This window comes from Furipterus horrens, unplaced genomic scaffold (assembly GCF_987537825.1).
Source record: "Furipterus horrens unplaced genomic scaffold, mFurHor1.1.pri manual_scaffold_11, whole genome shotgun sequence".
In the NCBI taxonomy this organism is placed as follows: Eukaryota; Metazoa; Chordata; class Mammalia; order Chiroptera; family Furipteridae; genus Furipterus; species Furipterus horrens.
The window spans coordinates 89,189,422-89,204,614 of record NW_028327181.1 but is presented as its reverse complement, the minus strand read 5'-3'; the positions used below and the strand labels follow the sequence as shown (position 1 = coordinate 89,204,614).

Genomic DNA, 15,193 nt, shown 5'->3' with positions numbered 1-15,193 from the left:
TCACAAATCACCAATTATGAAATGGGCAAACACATTGAAAGAGTCTTCAAAAAACATTAACTGGCTGGGGGCAGGGGGTTATAAGGAACTAAATGATAATGGAAAAAAAACAGACAATAATACTAAATTTTTTTAAAGTCACTGAGGCCTAACACAACCTCTCACAACAACACCAGCTGGTACTCTGATACAGATGGGTTCCTAGAACACTCATCTAGCGGGGGAAGCCTGTACTACAAGAGGCCTACCCTCCAGAAGATAATTCCGGTTGCGTCTTCTCTGGTATATGTAGTAACATTTCCTGTGTTCAGTTTTGTTTGTTTGTTTTGGTTTTAAATGCTTAATGAGAGGGATTTCAAGAATTTTTTTCAATTTTTTTCAGTTTCCAGCATTTGTTAAAGAGCTAAAATGACCATACCTACAGATTAGGAATCTGTTCAAAGCAAGACACTTTAATAGATGACTCTGTTCTCTGAGAGATGATTGAAGAGCTGGAATCCCAATAGTATATTTATGACTGCTCTTAGGGCAAATTTCAAACGCCTGTAAAAGCACAAAGCTTGTGACTGAAAAAGAGAATATATAGAACCTTGATGATGACAGTGATGATGGTGGAGAGGAAGAGGAAAAGGAAGAAGACCATAATGATGGGACAACTATGTACAATACTGTGTGCTGAGCACCATGCCAAGTGCTTTCCATACAGTCAAGCTGAACCTTCCTGCCAATTTCATGCTATCTACACAACCCTATCACTTCTGAGGGTACTGTGGAACCAACAGAATGGTCTAGATTAAAACTTCCCCTCTGCTCTTGCAAAGAGTAAGCTTTGCAAATTCAAACAAACAGAAATCCACAGCTTAAAACTCCAGGTTCTAGTCAGACAGTGTAGACCCTGGATGATATTGAGACTCATACATTTTCTAAGTTCTTCCAATTTAAGACCTGCATCTAACAAAAATCTCACTTGTCTACTTCTTCCTGTTATCTAATTTGATTCTCTTATCTCAGAGTGCTCAGAAAATATTTAATGATAATTTTAAATCTGAATTACTTTATTTTTATAAGGCTGTTTATAGCATAACTATAATTTTTAAAAAGCGATGACTTATAAACATATGTGTTTGCTAAGACTAACATATGGTTTTTCTCTGAATATTTTATTCCTAATGTTTTGTTATAAGATCAGACTTTACTGGTCCATGCTAAATAAATATTAGATTAATGTAAATATTTATTCTCAGGCTTGCTTCCTGTTATAACCCAGAGGGAAAAGTCAGTTGTATTTATAAATATTAATTGATAAATAATTGTGATATCCTGTACGTATACAGTAAAAATATCAAATTTCTGATCTTAGATAAATCAAGCAGTTTCTGCGTTAGCAGCCTTTATTTTTCCTTGAAAAAGTTGAGGAACGGGGAGACAGAAGACCATGTTAGAGAATGAGCAAACAATAACCATGACTGTTGCTCTTGCCACTGAGAAACCTGTCTGCATTCTCGTCTTTCTTTTGCAGGTGGTTGCCTATCACTATTGCCAAGCAGATAACGCCTACACCTGCCTGGTGCCCGAGTTTGTCCACAACGTGGCCGCCCTGCTGTGCCGCTCACCCCAGCTGACGGCCTATCGGGAGCAGCTTCTTCGGGAGCCTCACCTGCAGAGCATGTTGAGCCTCCGGTCCTGTGTTCAGGACCCCATGGCCTCTTTCCGGAGGGGAGTCCTGGAGCCCCTGGAGAATCTCCACAAAGGTACAGATGAGGTACAAAGAAGGTGAAAGGTGAAGGCTTTGGCGCCCACGTTCACCTGGAGCATGTTATGGAAGTGATTTTTATTTTTTAATCACATTGCCAAAACTAAATGTTCCATTAGCTGATGTCCTACAGGATATAGTCAACAGATAAAAGATTTTACTTGAAAAATAAAAATACCTACAGGAAGTGCTACTTCCTTGTTTCTTATAAAAATTCTCATTATCATTTCCAAATATAGTGCATTTTTCTTAACACTGAAGATAGCAGAGTTTCCAGTCCTTTCTGTGAAGTTCACATACATCCGTAAAGCCATGGCTCTGACTCAGTGTTGTGGAGTGTTCGTGGTTAGAAACCTCCTCAGTCTTCACGCGTGATGCCCTTTATTTCTCTACAGTTTGGGTAAAAGGAAATGGCAGCCCTGGTTGCACAACCCTGTGTATATACACAAAATCACTTAATTGTCCACTGAAAGGCATACAGATGTTTTTTAAAGTTGGGGGTGAGGGTGGGGGTGAAGCAGAATCCTTCTCCCTCTCATGCTCATGCCTTTTCTCCTCATTTCCTCGGCATCTCTCGTGTTGGCTGTGGCCCAAGGGCATCCGCCTTCTCCTTTACCTGTCTGCGCCTCATCCCCTTAACAATGTTTGGTCGGTTCTGGAAGCTAAAGAAAAAGATCTGAGTCAGCATGAGATTCCTGAGCAATCCTGTTTATTACTGGGAGACTGACTTACCTTTCTTGAGAGTTTCGGGGATATTCAGAAGAAAGTACAAGTGATTATAATTTCTATTCTTCTGGCTACTATCTTCAGTTGTTTCAGCTTCCATGATGGATACTCAAGTACCAGAATTTCTCTTCTCAATCTGATCATCTCTGTCTCTGCTACGTGTTGGCTTTACCGTACCCCAGACTTTTAAATCTTGAAATTTCTCCATAAATATGTTTAAGTATTTTCTATACGTTGAAGTTTCTCAGCCACCAATATGAAATAAAAGGTCATACTAATTTGTTATCACAACTAAAGGAAGATAATTAACATGTAATGTGCAGCTTTTCTGAACAAAAATGTTGTCTGATATGAGTCTTCTCTTGACTTTTGATAATTGCTGTGCCATTCAGTTCTGACTTTGGTACTTGCTACCATCTCTTCTCATGCTGTTTCTATACTTCTTATTTCTCTCAGGTACTTAGGTACCTAAGTAGTGGTGTCTTAGGATGGGACTAGTAAGGAAGACAGTTCAAGTATTCGTTAACTATACATGTTGCTGAGGACAATGGGGAATCCCTTGCAAATGCATATATTTACAAGGGATTAAAAACAAGGGTTAAAACCATGGCCATTGTGTCTCGGTTGGTTGGAGCATCGTCCTGTAGACCCAACAGTTGTAGGTTTGTTTCCCAGTCAGGGCACATACCCAGGTTTCAGGTTCGATCCTCAGTTGGGGGTGGGTGTGAGACACTAATTAATGTTTCTCTCATATCAATGTTTCGCTCTTTTCCTCTCTCTCTAAAAGCAATGAGAAAATGTCCTTGGGTGAGGATAAAAGTAACAAAAACAAAAAGCAAGGGTAAAAGGGTTTAGGAAATCTTCCAAAGACCTGTCATCTAGAACAGTGGCTCCTAACAACCAGATCATTTAAGGTTTTCATCCATCCATGACAAAATAAGAAAACAGAAACAGCCTAGAATTTATTTGGCTATAAATATAGATGTAGTTTTACATATACGTGTATGTAAAGTTTAGAGAGATTATGTCTCTCCTACTTCTTTAATGTTAAAATATTTTTTATTCTATGAAATAATGGTGATAGTCAATAGTAGTTGTATTTTAAATATTCTTACATTTAAGTATGTAAGTAGCACTTCTTTAAATTTTCATTTGTCTGTAAACTCTTACAAAAGCTACTGCGTTAGAGAAAGTAGAGGGAAGGAGAAAGAGAGGGAGAGAAACATCCATGTGTGAGAGATACATCGACCTGTTGCCTCTCTCACACGCCCAGCTGGGGACCTGGCTCACAACCCAGGCATGTGCCCTGACTGGGAATCAAACCGGTGACCTTTTGGTTCACAGGCTGGCTCTCAGTCCACTGAACCACATCGGCCAGGGCTAGAGTATGTATTTAAATAACCTACAGGCATTTGAAAAGGAACATGTAGAAGCATTCTTATAAAGCTGGTTGCATTTGAAAGGCAAAGTCTGAAGATTATTAAGATCCTACTTTTTAAGTTGATAATTGAGAAACTTTATCCTTTAGCAAAGAAAAAGGAAATTTAGGAATAGTTCTCACTGGTTTGCAATATTAGTACCATTTGGAAATTATTGCCTTTATTCATCAGAATCCTACAAAATATATTCTTAGATAAACATGCCATCCTTTGTAACAGGTGAAATATTTTTGACCCCTCATATTACCTGTATCAATATGTGACTTCTAAGTAACTTCTTCAAAGGAAGAGAATCTCAAAAAAATTAAAAAACAAGATTTAGAACAATATAATTACCTTAAGTGGGGCATGTATTTCTTCTTTTTAAAGAAATAATTTATTGTCTACTTTATTCATGGGATGAATAATGTCTACTGGGAATTTATGCAAATAAAATTTTTATTTTATTAGCTAATGAGTTATTTTGTTCATTAAAACATCTGGATCAACTCTGGCCATGTGGTTGGAGCATCATCCCATACACCAAAAGTTTACGGGTTCAATTCCTGGTCAAGGCACATACCTAGGTTGCAAGTTCGATCCCTGGTCAGGGAACATGTGGGAGGCAATTGATCGATGTTTCTCTCTCTAAAATAAATAAACATATCCTTGGGTGAGGATTAAAAAAAAAGTCTAAATTATAATTAAGAGCATCTTCTTGATCTTTATGATTGAGAAAATGTTTGAAAGGTTTTTCCCAGAAAAAATCTCAACAGATGCATTTTCATCAGCTCTTTTTCTCCACTTGGCTTTCTTATGAAGGAGCCTGGGTGAAGTTAAAAGAAGTATAACGGAAGTGGCGGGGACAGTGGTGTGCTGGTAAATTTTTACCAACCAGCTGCAAGAGGAGGACTTGTAACATTTGCCAGTTTCCATTGTGTAAATAAATATCCCCACCGTGGCCCATTTTAGGCTACCAGCTGCCTAACAACCAGCTCTTGAAACTATTGTAGTGGCTTCTCTTGAACCAGTCAGGATGGCTCTAGCACACCACTGGGTGAGCACAGGTAATGGTACTCAGTAGCAAAGGATAGGTCTGTTATGTTGCCCAGCAGAATGCAATTAGAAAATTCCTCTATGGAAATTAAAGACACAATTACACTTAAGAGAGCCATGCTCCTCAAAATAAAGAACGTAAGAGCCTCCAGTTGTGTGAGTAAATCCCAATTAGTGCCAAGCAACTCCTCTCTCTTCCTTAATTCTCTGGACTCCTGAAAGGAATCACGTATTTTCTTAATACTATATCATATAGAATGCCATTCATTAATAATCATTGTTAATAGTGAGAATGGGAATCCTAGTTCATTTCTCTTCCTAAAAACGTCACCAGATGAAAGTAATAGTGAAAACTCTTCATAATTTGAAAACTGACTTATAGTACTTAAGATATTGAAATTAAATTCCTTTATATAAAGCTTGTACTTAAGGGGGAAAATATGAAGTCTTAATTATGCAAAAAACCTACATATTTTCAAGGGTGAAACCAAAATATGTAGACTTTTAGTTGGTCTTGACTCTTTTAAAGGCTAACAGAGCCAATTTTGTACAGAAATCCATAGCTTTCCTTGTAGTCCCAGCTTCATCTTTTCCCTGCTCAGACAGAACCTATTTCCCACTTGAGGCACCCGATGACTTCTTTCTCTCTTCCCCCTGCGCTTCCTGCCTTCAGAGCCTATAGGTCCTACTAACTAGGAACTTGTTACTCAGTTCATTTGTCCTAAAATTCATTCCACCTGGGGATTTTTTTTTTTATTTTACTTTACTGTAGTTTTTATTTACTCAACATTAAGAGAAGAATAAACCTCAAAAAGTAAGTGACCAAATACAGCACCTTTTGTGCCTCTCTGCAGTCATTCCGTAGCATCAGGGGCACCATCACGCTTCACTGAAGACTTTTATGCGCACCTCGCGGCTCTTCGCCCGCGGCTTGTTGGCCTGGGACTCGGCGACCGCCGGCTCCTCGGCCTCCTCCAGCCCGTGCTGGGGCTCGCAGAATTTAGCACGATTAGCGTCGGATTGTTCCTCAGCCTCCTCAGCTCGTCTCTTACGTGATTTCACCTTCGCCTGTAATTTATCTACCAAGTCCTGCAGCCGGGGAACATTCCTACGGTCCTCCTCAGCCTGATAGGAACGTTCCTTTCCTCTTCTCTCACGTTTCTGCAAACTTCTAACAGCTTCCACATTGTGTTTCTGTTCATTTTCCACCTCTCCTTCAAGCTCGCAGACTCTGGCCCCCAGTTTCTGGATCTGCTTCTCCCCGCCCTTCAGGGCCACCTGCTCAGCCTCATCCAGACGGAGCTGCAGGTCCTTCGCCGTCTGCTCCAGCTTCTTCTTCATCCGCTCCGGTGGGCGCTGGGGTCCTGCTCCTTCTTCAGCTCCCCAGCCATCTTGGCTGCATCAGTGACGGCCTTCTTGGCCTTCTCTTCTGCATTGCGTGACTCTTGAATTACTTCTTCCACTTCACTCTGGAGTTGGGAAACATCATTCTCTAATTTCTTGGTGTTGATCAGGCTGGTGTTCTGGGTGTGCAGGAGCTGGACACGTTCACTGGCATCCAGCAGCTCCTGTTCTGCAATTTTCCTGCTCCTCTCGGTCTGCTCCAGAGACGCGCGCAGCTCCTCCACCTCAGCCTGCAGCAGGTTGGCTCATCGGGATTTGTTTTTAATCTCTAATTGTTTGGTGTAGTTTAAGAATCAGTAAGCATTTAATGAGAGTAGAAGCCTGAAATCTTATCAAGCCTTCTTCAATAGCCTAGCCCTAAAGAGAAACTGATTTTGTCAATTTAGGAGAGTACAGAGTACAGGAGGGCCCAAACATGGCAGACGTCATGTGATTTCCTCTCCTCTGGGAAAATCACTCAAGGGTCTAGTCTCACTGAAGCTGTTTTAGGGATAGTCTAGGGCACTACAGGTTCTGTAAGAGCTTGTGATCCAACCTGCCTACTTAAAAAACCGTCTATTGGGGTTCTTTTTCTGTTACCTCATTCCTTCCCACGCACTATGCATTCACATATAGTCCTGTCTGCTGCTTTAGACTTCAAATTAAACTTTTTTTTTAATTCCCAAAGGAACATATGATACTGTTCTCTTTAATGCTATCAGAAAAAAAATCAACACACTCTTTTCACCTTTTTTAAGGATAAGAGAAAAATGAATTACCATCTCCAGATTCTCATAAACGCAGTGCTCAGACTGTCTCACACCTGATAACACGGGGGAGATGGTGGTGACACGTACATTTCATGTGTATGTGACAAAAGCTTTCACACCTTAAGAAAACGAAATGAATTCCCTAAATGAATTATTCTCTGTCTTCATAATAAATTATCTACCCTGAGGACTTAGTAAACAAACGAAAGACCTTTCCTAATATTTTTTTTCCAAACAGATATGTAATCAAAGATCCAAAAAGAATTCACTTATTCACTTGGTAATTATCAAATAATTTTTTTCTTTCCATTTCAGAGAGAAAAATTCCAGATGAAGATTTCATCATCTTAATTGATGGATTAAATGAAGCAGAATTTCACAAACCAGATTATGGGGATACAATTGTATCATTTCTGAGTAAAATGATTGGAAAATTTCCTTCCTGGCTCAAACTAATTGTAACAGTTAGGACCAGTTTACAGGTATGTGGTTGCTTTTGGAACATAAATTATTTGCCTTAGAGAGTAGTTAAACTGACAGTGTTCTAGGTTTTTATTCCTAGATGGGATTTACTAAACCTTTACCATACTAGAGCAACGATTTTCAACTAGTGAGGCGCAAGAGGCACATCAGTGTGCTGCGAGAATGTTTAAAACATGCAATACCTGACTAGTCGGGGCACTGACCTCTTTTCTCTTAGATTGTCAAATAAAAAAAGAAAATGACAATGGTCATCACAATAGCCATTCAGTAAATAAATCAAAATTATACCTATTTTTGGCCAAATTGGCAAAAAATATCTATTTTTTGGAGTGCTACGGAATTTGAGTCATCTGTTTGTGTGTGCCATGAGATGAAAAGGGTTGAAAATCACTGTCCTGGAACCCTAGAAAGAATAAACCCCAAGAGCATATTTTGAAAGTAGGAGATGTGATCTAGAGAGAGCATCCTCTGTGTATGACTCTCTTAGCTTAGATTCCCATTCCTATTGCTCTGGATAAGTTTTGATGAAAGTGTCTCTCAAAATAGCATGAAAAAATGGAGGGAAAAGTGTCCATTTTTCTAGACTTTGTCCTGAGGACGAACAGCAATGCAAATAGAGCCTGTAACACTAATTTACTGTGTGCTTTTGTTTTATGTTTTTATCATTTATTGTTGTGCTAAAATCAGTGCAATCAGCCTAGGGTCAGATTTCTTAGTTCCTCCCTCAGCCTCTGCTTGAACAACTTTTCTGTAGCATGATGGGGGACTTCTGTGTTACTTTCTCTAAAAAATATTGGCAATATTAAGGTATGAGATTAAATTTACTCCAACTGAGAGATAATATTTTCTTAAATTACCTTCCCTGATCACTCACTGATCACTTAAAGTCCTGGACGAAGGACTAGGAATGTGGAGCTGAGCCTGTAAAGACATAGTCTAAGGATCGATGACCCCACCTTCTCTGTCCTTCTCACTGTAGCTGAGTTGGCATCTCCCGTTCTTGATATAGTCACAACAGGGTTTCTCAGCCTTTTGTCCCCTAACAGTCTACCTTTTCGATGAACATTAAAATCTCACATATTATACACCTATCCCACTATAGCAGGTCCTCAAATCACATTGTTTTGTTCAGTGTTGTTTCACTACAACACTGATGAGCTGCCATAGGAACTTAATTCTTGTTTATATCAGTTAGTCTATGGTAAAATTAGCTTCATTATTTATTGTTTCACTTAAAGCTGCAAAATCTCTTGATGAAGTTAACTGAGGACTTACTGTATTCTGATGCAACACTCCCATAACAATTGCTAATGTACCAAAAATAGTCTTAGCTTCCCTCCCTTTTCCCCTACCAGGCACTTAGTACTATTCCTATATATAACCAATTAACTTTATTGCCTTCTCTGATCAAAAACTATACTTCTAATCCTGGCTACCACCTTGCAGATGTCTGTTATTAATCTCAAAGTCATTTGAATTAAAGGATGTGGGTGAATCAACATAAATGCATTTTTACAAATAAGTATTGTGTAATCTACCATTATCAGTCAATAGCTTGATTGTTAAAGATGAAGGATGAATAAAAGAAACTTCCAGAAACGCAATCTCTGGCTGCTTTTAGTAAATGTATACTTAGGAGATGTTATCCTCATTTATATTTTTACATAGTGCCATGGGCAGTCTCAAAAGACATTTTAAGTATGACTTGGTAGAGCAGATAACTTGAATCTTTCAGCTATGCCAATGAAAAGGAAAAATACTATACATATTAATCTATAAAGTCCAGATTTTAGTGTCTTTATAGACTTCTCAGACACTTCATTCACTTTAACCAAGAATTTTCAAAAATTACTTTCATTCAGCTGTGACAGTGAAATACTTTATAGGTCTTAAAAAATGAGCTCTCATATTGATCTTTCATTATTTTAACAAGTTCTTCAGGTGTATCAGGCTCTTTCTAGGAGCTAAGGATACAACAGTGGACAAGACAGACAATTTCCCTGCCCTCATAAAGCTTACACTCTAATGAAGAACACAAACAATAAATAAGTAAAAAATTAAACATATTAAAATTATAGGTGGTGTTAGTGCTATGAAGACAAATAGGATGGAAGGGATAAATGGAGGTAATAGTTATTTTAGATAGGGCGATTGGAAAGGCCTCTTCAAGGAGCCTTGTCAATCGATGAGATCAGATTTACCTTTTTAAAAGATTCCTTTGGCTGCTGGCTGTGTAGACAATAAAATGTAGGGCATCAAGAATGGAAGCAGAAATACAGGTGACAGGGGACGGTGGCTTAGACTAAAGTGGTGGTGGTGGAGACCCTGTGAAGTGGTCCTATTTCAACACGGTTTGAAGGAAAATCAAAAGGACTTGATGTGTGGAATGTGGATGTGAGCAAGAGAGAATTCAATAATGAATCGTGGGGTTTTGGTGGGCAGCTGAGTAAATGCTGGAAAAGAGAAAGATCACAGACACCTTGGTGATTTGGTGGTAATACCATTGATTGACATGGGAAGATTTTGTGGAGGGGACAAAACTCAGCAGTTCTGATTTGGTCACATTCAGTCTGTCTATGAAACATCCAAGTATAAATGTTCAGTGGACAGAAAGAAAAGGTAAGAGCTCAGGGGAGATGACTAAGCTGGAAACATAAAGTCAGGCATTACCTGCATAGAAATGATATTAGAACCATGAAACCAAATTAACTCTTCTAGGGAGCGAGTGGCTAGATAATGGGAAAAGAATGGAGACCTAAGCCCAGGTGGACTGAGAAATGAACGAGGAGTCAGCATGAAGCCTGAGGAGGAGGAGGAGTAGCCAGTGTGCTAAGAGGAAAACTTGGGCAACATGCTATGGTAGTGAGCTGCAGAAGGGACTCAGAAACAAAGGTTTGCTCCCCGGGTCCCCTACTGCTGAGAGGCTGAGCCAGATTGAGGGCTGCTACTTGATTATTGGATTTGGCAAGGTGAAGATTATTGATGACCTTGACAAAACAAAACCATTTCAGTGAAGCGATGGTGCTGAAACCTCATTGCAACAAATGGAGTAGAGAATGGGAAGGGAAGAATTAGGGTTCAGAGAAAAAACTTTTATGTGAAATTTTACTAAAAATGGGAACAGAGGTATAGGATTGTAGCTAGAGGGAGGAATTATGGGGTCATTTGTCTGCGTTCCAGTAGAGGAGAGGGAACTGATGGCAGGAGCCAAGTCTGTAAGCAGATAAGAAGAGATGGAATCTAGAGCATAAGTCACCTTTCCCCAGTACAAGCTCCAAGCTGATCACCAAGGTGCCAAGCTTTCCACTGTGAGAAGTACTCCTTTGGTCTAAGGCACCTTCAGAAGGCCTACCTTAAAATGCAGCACTTTATTCAGAGTGTTAGGAAGCCACGTTTTTCTGTGGCGTTCTTTGAGTCCTTACGCATTTCTCTTACTTTGACATTATGCCATGGTTTACACTAAGAAAAATTACAACAGAAAAGTTATATGACACTTTATTTTCTATTTATTTTAGGAGTGTTATTTAGAATATTGACCATTAAATTGCTCCTAAGATACCCTTTATGAAGAACCGTAAAAAATTATCTTAAGTCTCAATATTAGGAAGAGTGTTCCTCCTGTGCAACTAATTTGTTTTAATCTATGCATACTAATACTTGATTGTGTTTTCTTCTTTTCTTTAGCCACCCAGAAGTTCAGAATAAATTTTTGGACCCATAGTTTATCGTAAGAGTTAGGGGAAACTGAAGGTCTTTCTGTCTGTCTCTCTCTCTCCATCTGTTTTAGGAAATTACCAAGCTGCTGCCTTTCCATAGGATTTTTCTGGATCGACTAGAAGAGAACGAAGCCATAGACCAGGACCTGCAGGCTTACATCCTGCACCGGATACACAGCAGCTCAGAGATCCAGAATAACATTTCCCTTAATGGCAAAATGGACAATACTACATTTGGCAAACTCAGTTCTCATCTCAAGACCCTCAGTCAAGGGTCCTATCTATACCTGAAACTCACATTTGACCTCATAGAGAAAGGCTATCTAGTGTTAAAGAGTTCTAGCTACAAAGTAGTTCCTGTTTCGCTCTCTGAGGTGTACTTACTCCAGTGCAATATGAAGTTCCCAACCCAGTCTTCCTTTGACCGGGTGATGCCTCTCCTGAACGTGGCAGTGGCTTCCCTCCACCCACTGACTGATGAACATATCTTCCAGGCCATCAATGCCGGTAGCATTGAAGGCACACTAGAATGGGAGGACTTTCAGCAGAGAATGGAGAACCTCTCCATGTTTCTAATCAAGCGCAGAGACATGACTCGTATGTTTGTACATCCTTCTTTTCGAGAATGGCTTATCTGGAGAGAAGAAGGAGAGAAAACCAAATTTCTCTGTGACCCCAGGTAAGCCATAGATCTGTAATAAGCAATTCTGAGCCTATTTTGTATTTATTGCATGGAACATGAGTATTGAAAGCAATGAGAAGTGTTCTCCATTGAACATTTCACGTAAAGGAAAGATCTCTGTTTCTTCTCAAGACAAGGCTGTAATGAGATTAACTAATTTATTTCCTGACAATGTTATTTTCTTGGGATTCAAAATCTGCATAGATATGTAGAATAACTTTTTTCTAATTACACTGGTGATCCCAGGCTATAATTAATGGAGCCATTTAACAGACCTCCTCAATGTACTTCAAATATGAAGAAAGAATTGATATATAATTCATCTCTTAGACTTAGAGCAGAATCATTTTTAAGTTGCCATTGCCCTTTTAAAAGCCATACCATTGTTAAAGTCACCAATGACTAACCATTAAAGTCTAGCCATTGCTAAGATTTACACTGGAAAATTGAATCTTAAACCTTGTGGTTGAAAAAGACTGGTAACCAACTGAAGCGATCAGCTGGTCTAGCCACTTTACCTTTAGGTAAATAAGGGGTTGTTATTCCCATTTTACTATAAACGCCTTATGATTCTGAGTCAGTTGCCCAATGTCATTAAGTTAATGGGTGGGAGAAAGAAGGAGGGATGAGAAGAGGGATGGCAAATACATGGTAGGTACCACCACTCCCGTCCATCAGCCATGGCAGACAGCGCGAATTCACCCCAGCCCTCTTTTCTGATGAGCTTGACCCGGACTCAAGAATCTGTCTAAGCTCAACAAACCAGACTAAATATGAAACTGTTTCCCATTCTCATGGCTAGACTTTAGATCGCTAGCATTGTAGGGGCTGTACATTCTACTCCACATTACCTTTTTAAAAGAATTATTCCCTTTGATAAAGTTAGTGTTTTCAAAAGCAAGTATATTGCTGATTTCTTGGAAACACAGAAGACACCAACAACATAGCTGACAGATGCAGAACTTATTCTGGCTCAGAAAGACGGGCCAAATGTGACTATATCTCCTGCTGTGACTGATCAGAGACTAAACCTCACTGACTGTGCTGGGGCTTTATTGCTCTCCTGGCATTTTCCTCACCGGGCCTTCTTAGAGACAACTGTGCTTGAGGGCATGCTGCTGAGCCTACTTCATGCTGATTCATTAGAAACTTAGTTCCAGGTTCTGATGACGATATCAAGCCAGGCCATAGATTTCCTGGTATTTTCCCTCAGAGGGAAACTTTTAAAGAAACAAATTAGTAGGAAGAAGATGAGCTTTTGAGTCAGATTACCTACATAGAAATCTTACCTCTTCTAGGAATTGTGACCTGTGGAAAGTTACATGTTTCTGAGACAGTTTTCTTATCTACATAGAAGGGATAATAATTCCTGAAATTGTTGAGAATTAAGTGAGGTCATATAGCAAGTATAATGCCTAGAATAGTACACAGTACAAAATGTTTAGGAAATGTCCTTTTCCTTCCCTCTCTTTGCAGTAACGGGCCCTTCAGGTTCACCTTAACTTAATCCTGTGGATAATTGCATTGGCAGCAACAGTCTTCTGCTATTAGCATTTGGGCAGAAAACTTAAAAATAAAAAAAAAATAAAAATAAACTTTAGTTTGGGTCTATACTATGAATTGTATGACATTCCCAAGAGGATTTCATTATAAATCTCACTAGTACTGCTACACAGATAGTTGGCAACCACATATATTTAAGAAAAAGAAACCATTCTAGAATTCCCTATACTATAACCACTTTGAAATCAGTTTCCAGAGAAACGTTGCTAGCTGATCCATTCTTTCATCCTGGAACATCTCAAAGGATTGAAAGTTGAGGTTAAAGGTAGCCAGACTACCACTGAATTAACAGTATCCTTATAACAACGAAACCCTCAGTGGCTCCCAAAGGAGAAAATGCCGTATTTGTGCAGCCGTATCATGGCTTTACGGCCTTGCTTTCTCAGCGTTGTTATTAACTGGGAGCATTTCAGCAGCAGACTGACAGCTCTAAGACAAGAAGAGCAAACACTTCGAACTTCAAGTGCTGCGTACAGGCACACCTCAGAGATGCTGCAGGTTTGGTTTCAGACCACCGCAATAAAATGAGTCAAAACCTCTCTGTTGGTGGAGGGTCTTGCCTTCAATTTGTTAAAAAATACAGCCTCCATGGAGCTCGATAGCGTGAAGCACAATGAAATGAGGTGTACCTGCAGTCCATTGCCTTGTGATTGAATAACACTCAGGGCTGCTGAGGGATCATCACATATCACTTAATGGCAGAGAATAAAATAGTAGGACCAAGAGTTACCATAAAAGCTTCCTTACATTTCATTTCAATTGGAATTTAGTCTTCCACCCAGCACTGTGTGGCACCAGCTTTGTTACTAAAATATCGATCTCAGAGCTTGAGGCCCCCTGGGTCAATGAGATGGAAATTCACTAAGAATTTAATGCTATTGGCAAAGCCCAAGGTGGCCTTTCATAGAAACTGGCTGTAATTGCTTTCCATTTCAGGCATCTGATTAGCAAGTCTCTCTCCAAGCAGGCTTTGTTTTTGTGGCTTTCAGCCTCTACTTCCTGTACATCATTCTCACTCTGTTCTCTCCTTTCTCTGCAATTTCTCTCTATAGCATCTAACGTAACTCAGTAAACCAGGGGACACCAGCTCAGTGCCTCTGAAATCACACTAGGTAGGCCAGTGCCTAACATACATCTCTCTGTGTGAGAACTTTCGGAAGCAAGGGAACATCTCTGTCTCTCCTAGTCCGTTTTCCTGGACTTTCAACACTCACTTGTTGACCCTGAACTTGTTGGTCTTATTAGGGCATTAGGCACAGATGAGACTATTCTACAGAAGCCAAAAGTAGTTGCTCTTCCTCAGAAATAGGCCACCCAGGGAGGTACTTCTGCTAAGCTGAAGAGTCCGTAATCTGAGGATGGGTGGTGGCACTGGGAAGAGGAAATAGCAGAGCCAGAGGTCTGTGCTACAGTCAAGACAGAGTATTCCTCATTTTAAACATCAGACTTCCTATTGTCCCACAATCAGGGCCGAGAATTGACACCCCAGGGCAAGTGACCATATGTTGTATAGACATGTAACTGTCACAGAAAGAGATGAGTTACAGATGTCTTTTCTTGACTTGGTAACAGGGTGCAGGTGTTTGTAGGTGCATGCGTATGTGTGTTGGTCAAACTGAAAGCACAGTATCACTCAGAAACCT

At 39.8% G+C, this 15,193-nt stretch overlaps 1 protein-coding gene across 2 annotated transcripts in view; it reads left to right on the top strand.

Annotated features, from left to right (window-relative positions):
• TANC2 (tetratricopeptide repeat, ankyrin repeat and coiled-coil containing 2) overlaps positions 1-15,193 on the top strand; it is a 275,799-nt gene that overhangs the window by 211,230 nt on the left and 49,376 nt on the right. For both annotated transcript variants that reach the window (XM_090292221.1, XM_090292222.1), the window contains 3 exons: positions 1,520-1,751; positions 7,422-7,588; positions 11,377-11,984. In XM_090292221.1, the coding sequence (XP_090148347.1) occupies positions 1,520-1,751; positions 7,422-7,588; positions 11,377-11,984 (1,007 nt within the window). The remainder of the gene's footprint in view (positions 1-1,519; positions 1,752-7,421; positions 7,589-11,376; positions 11,985-15,193) is intronic.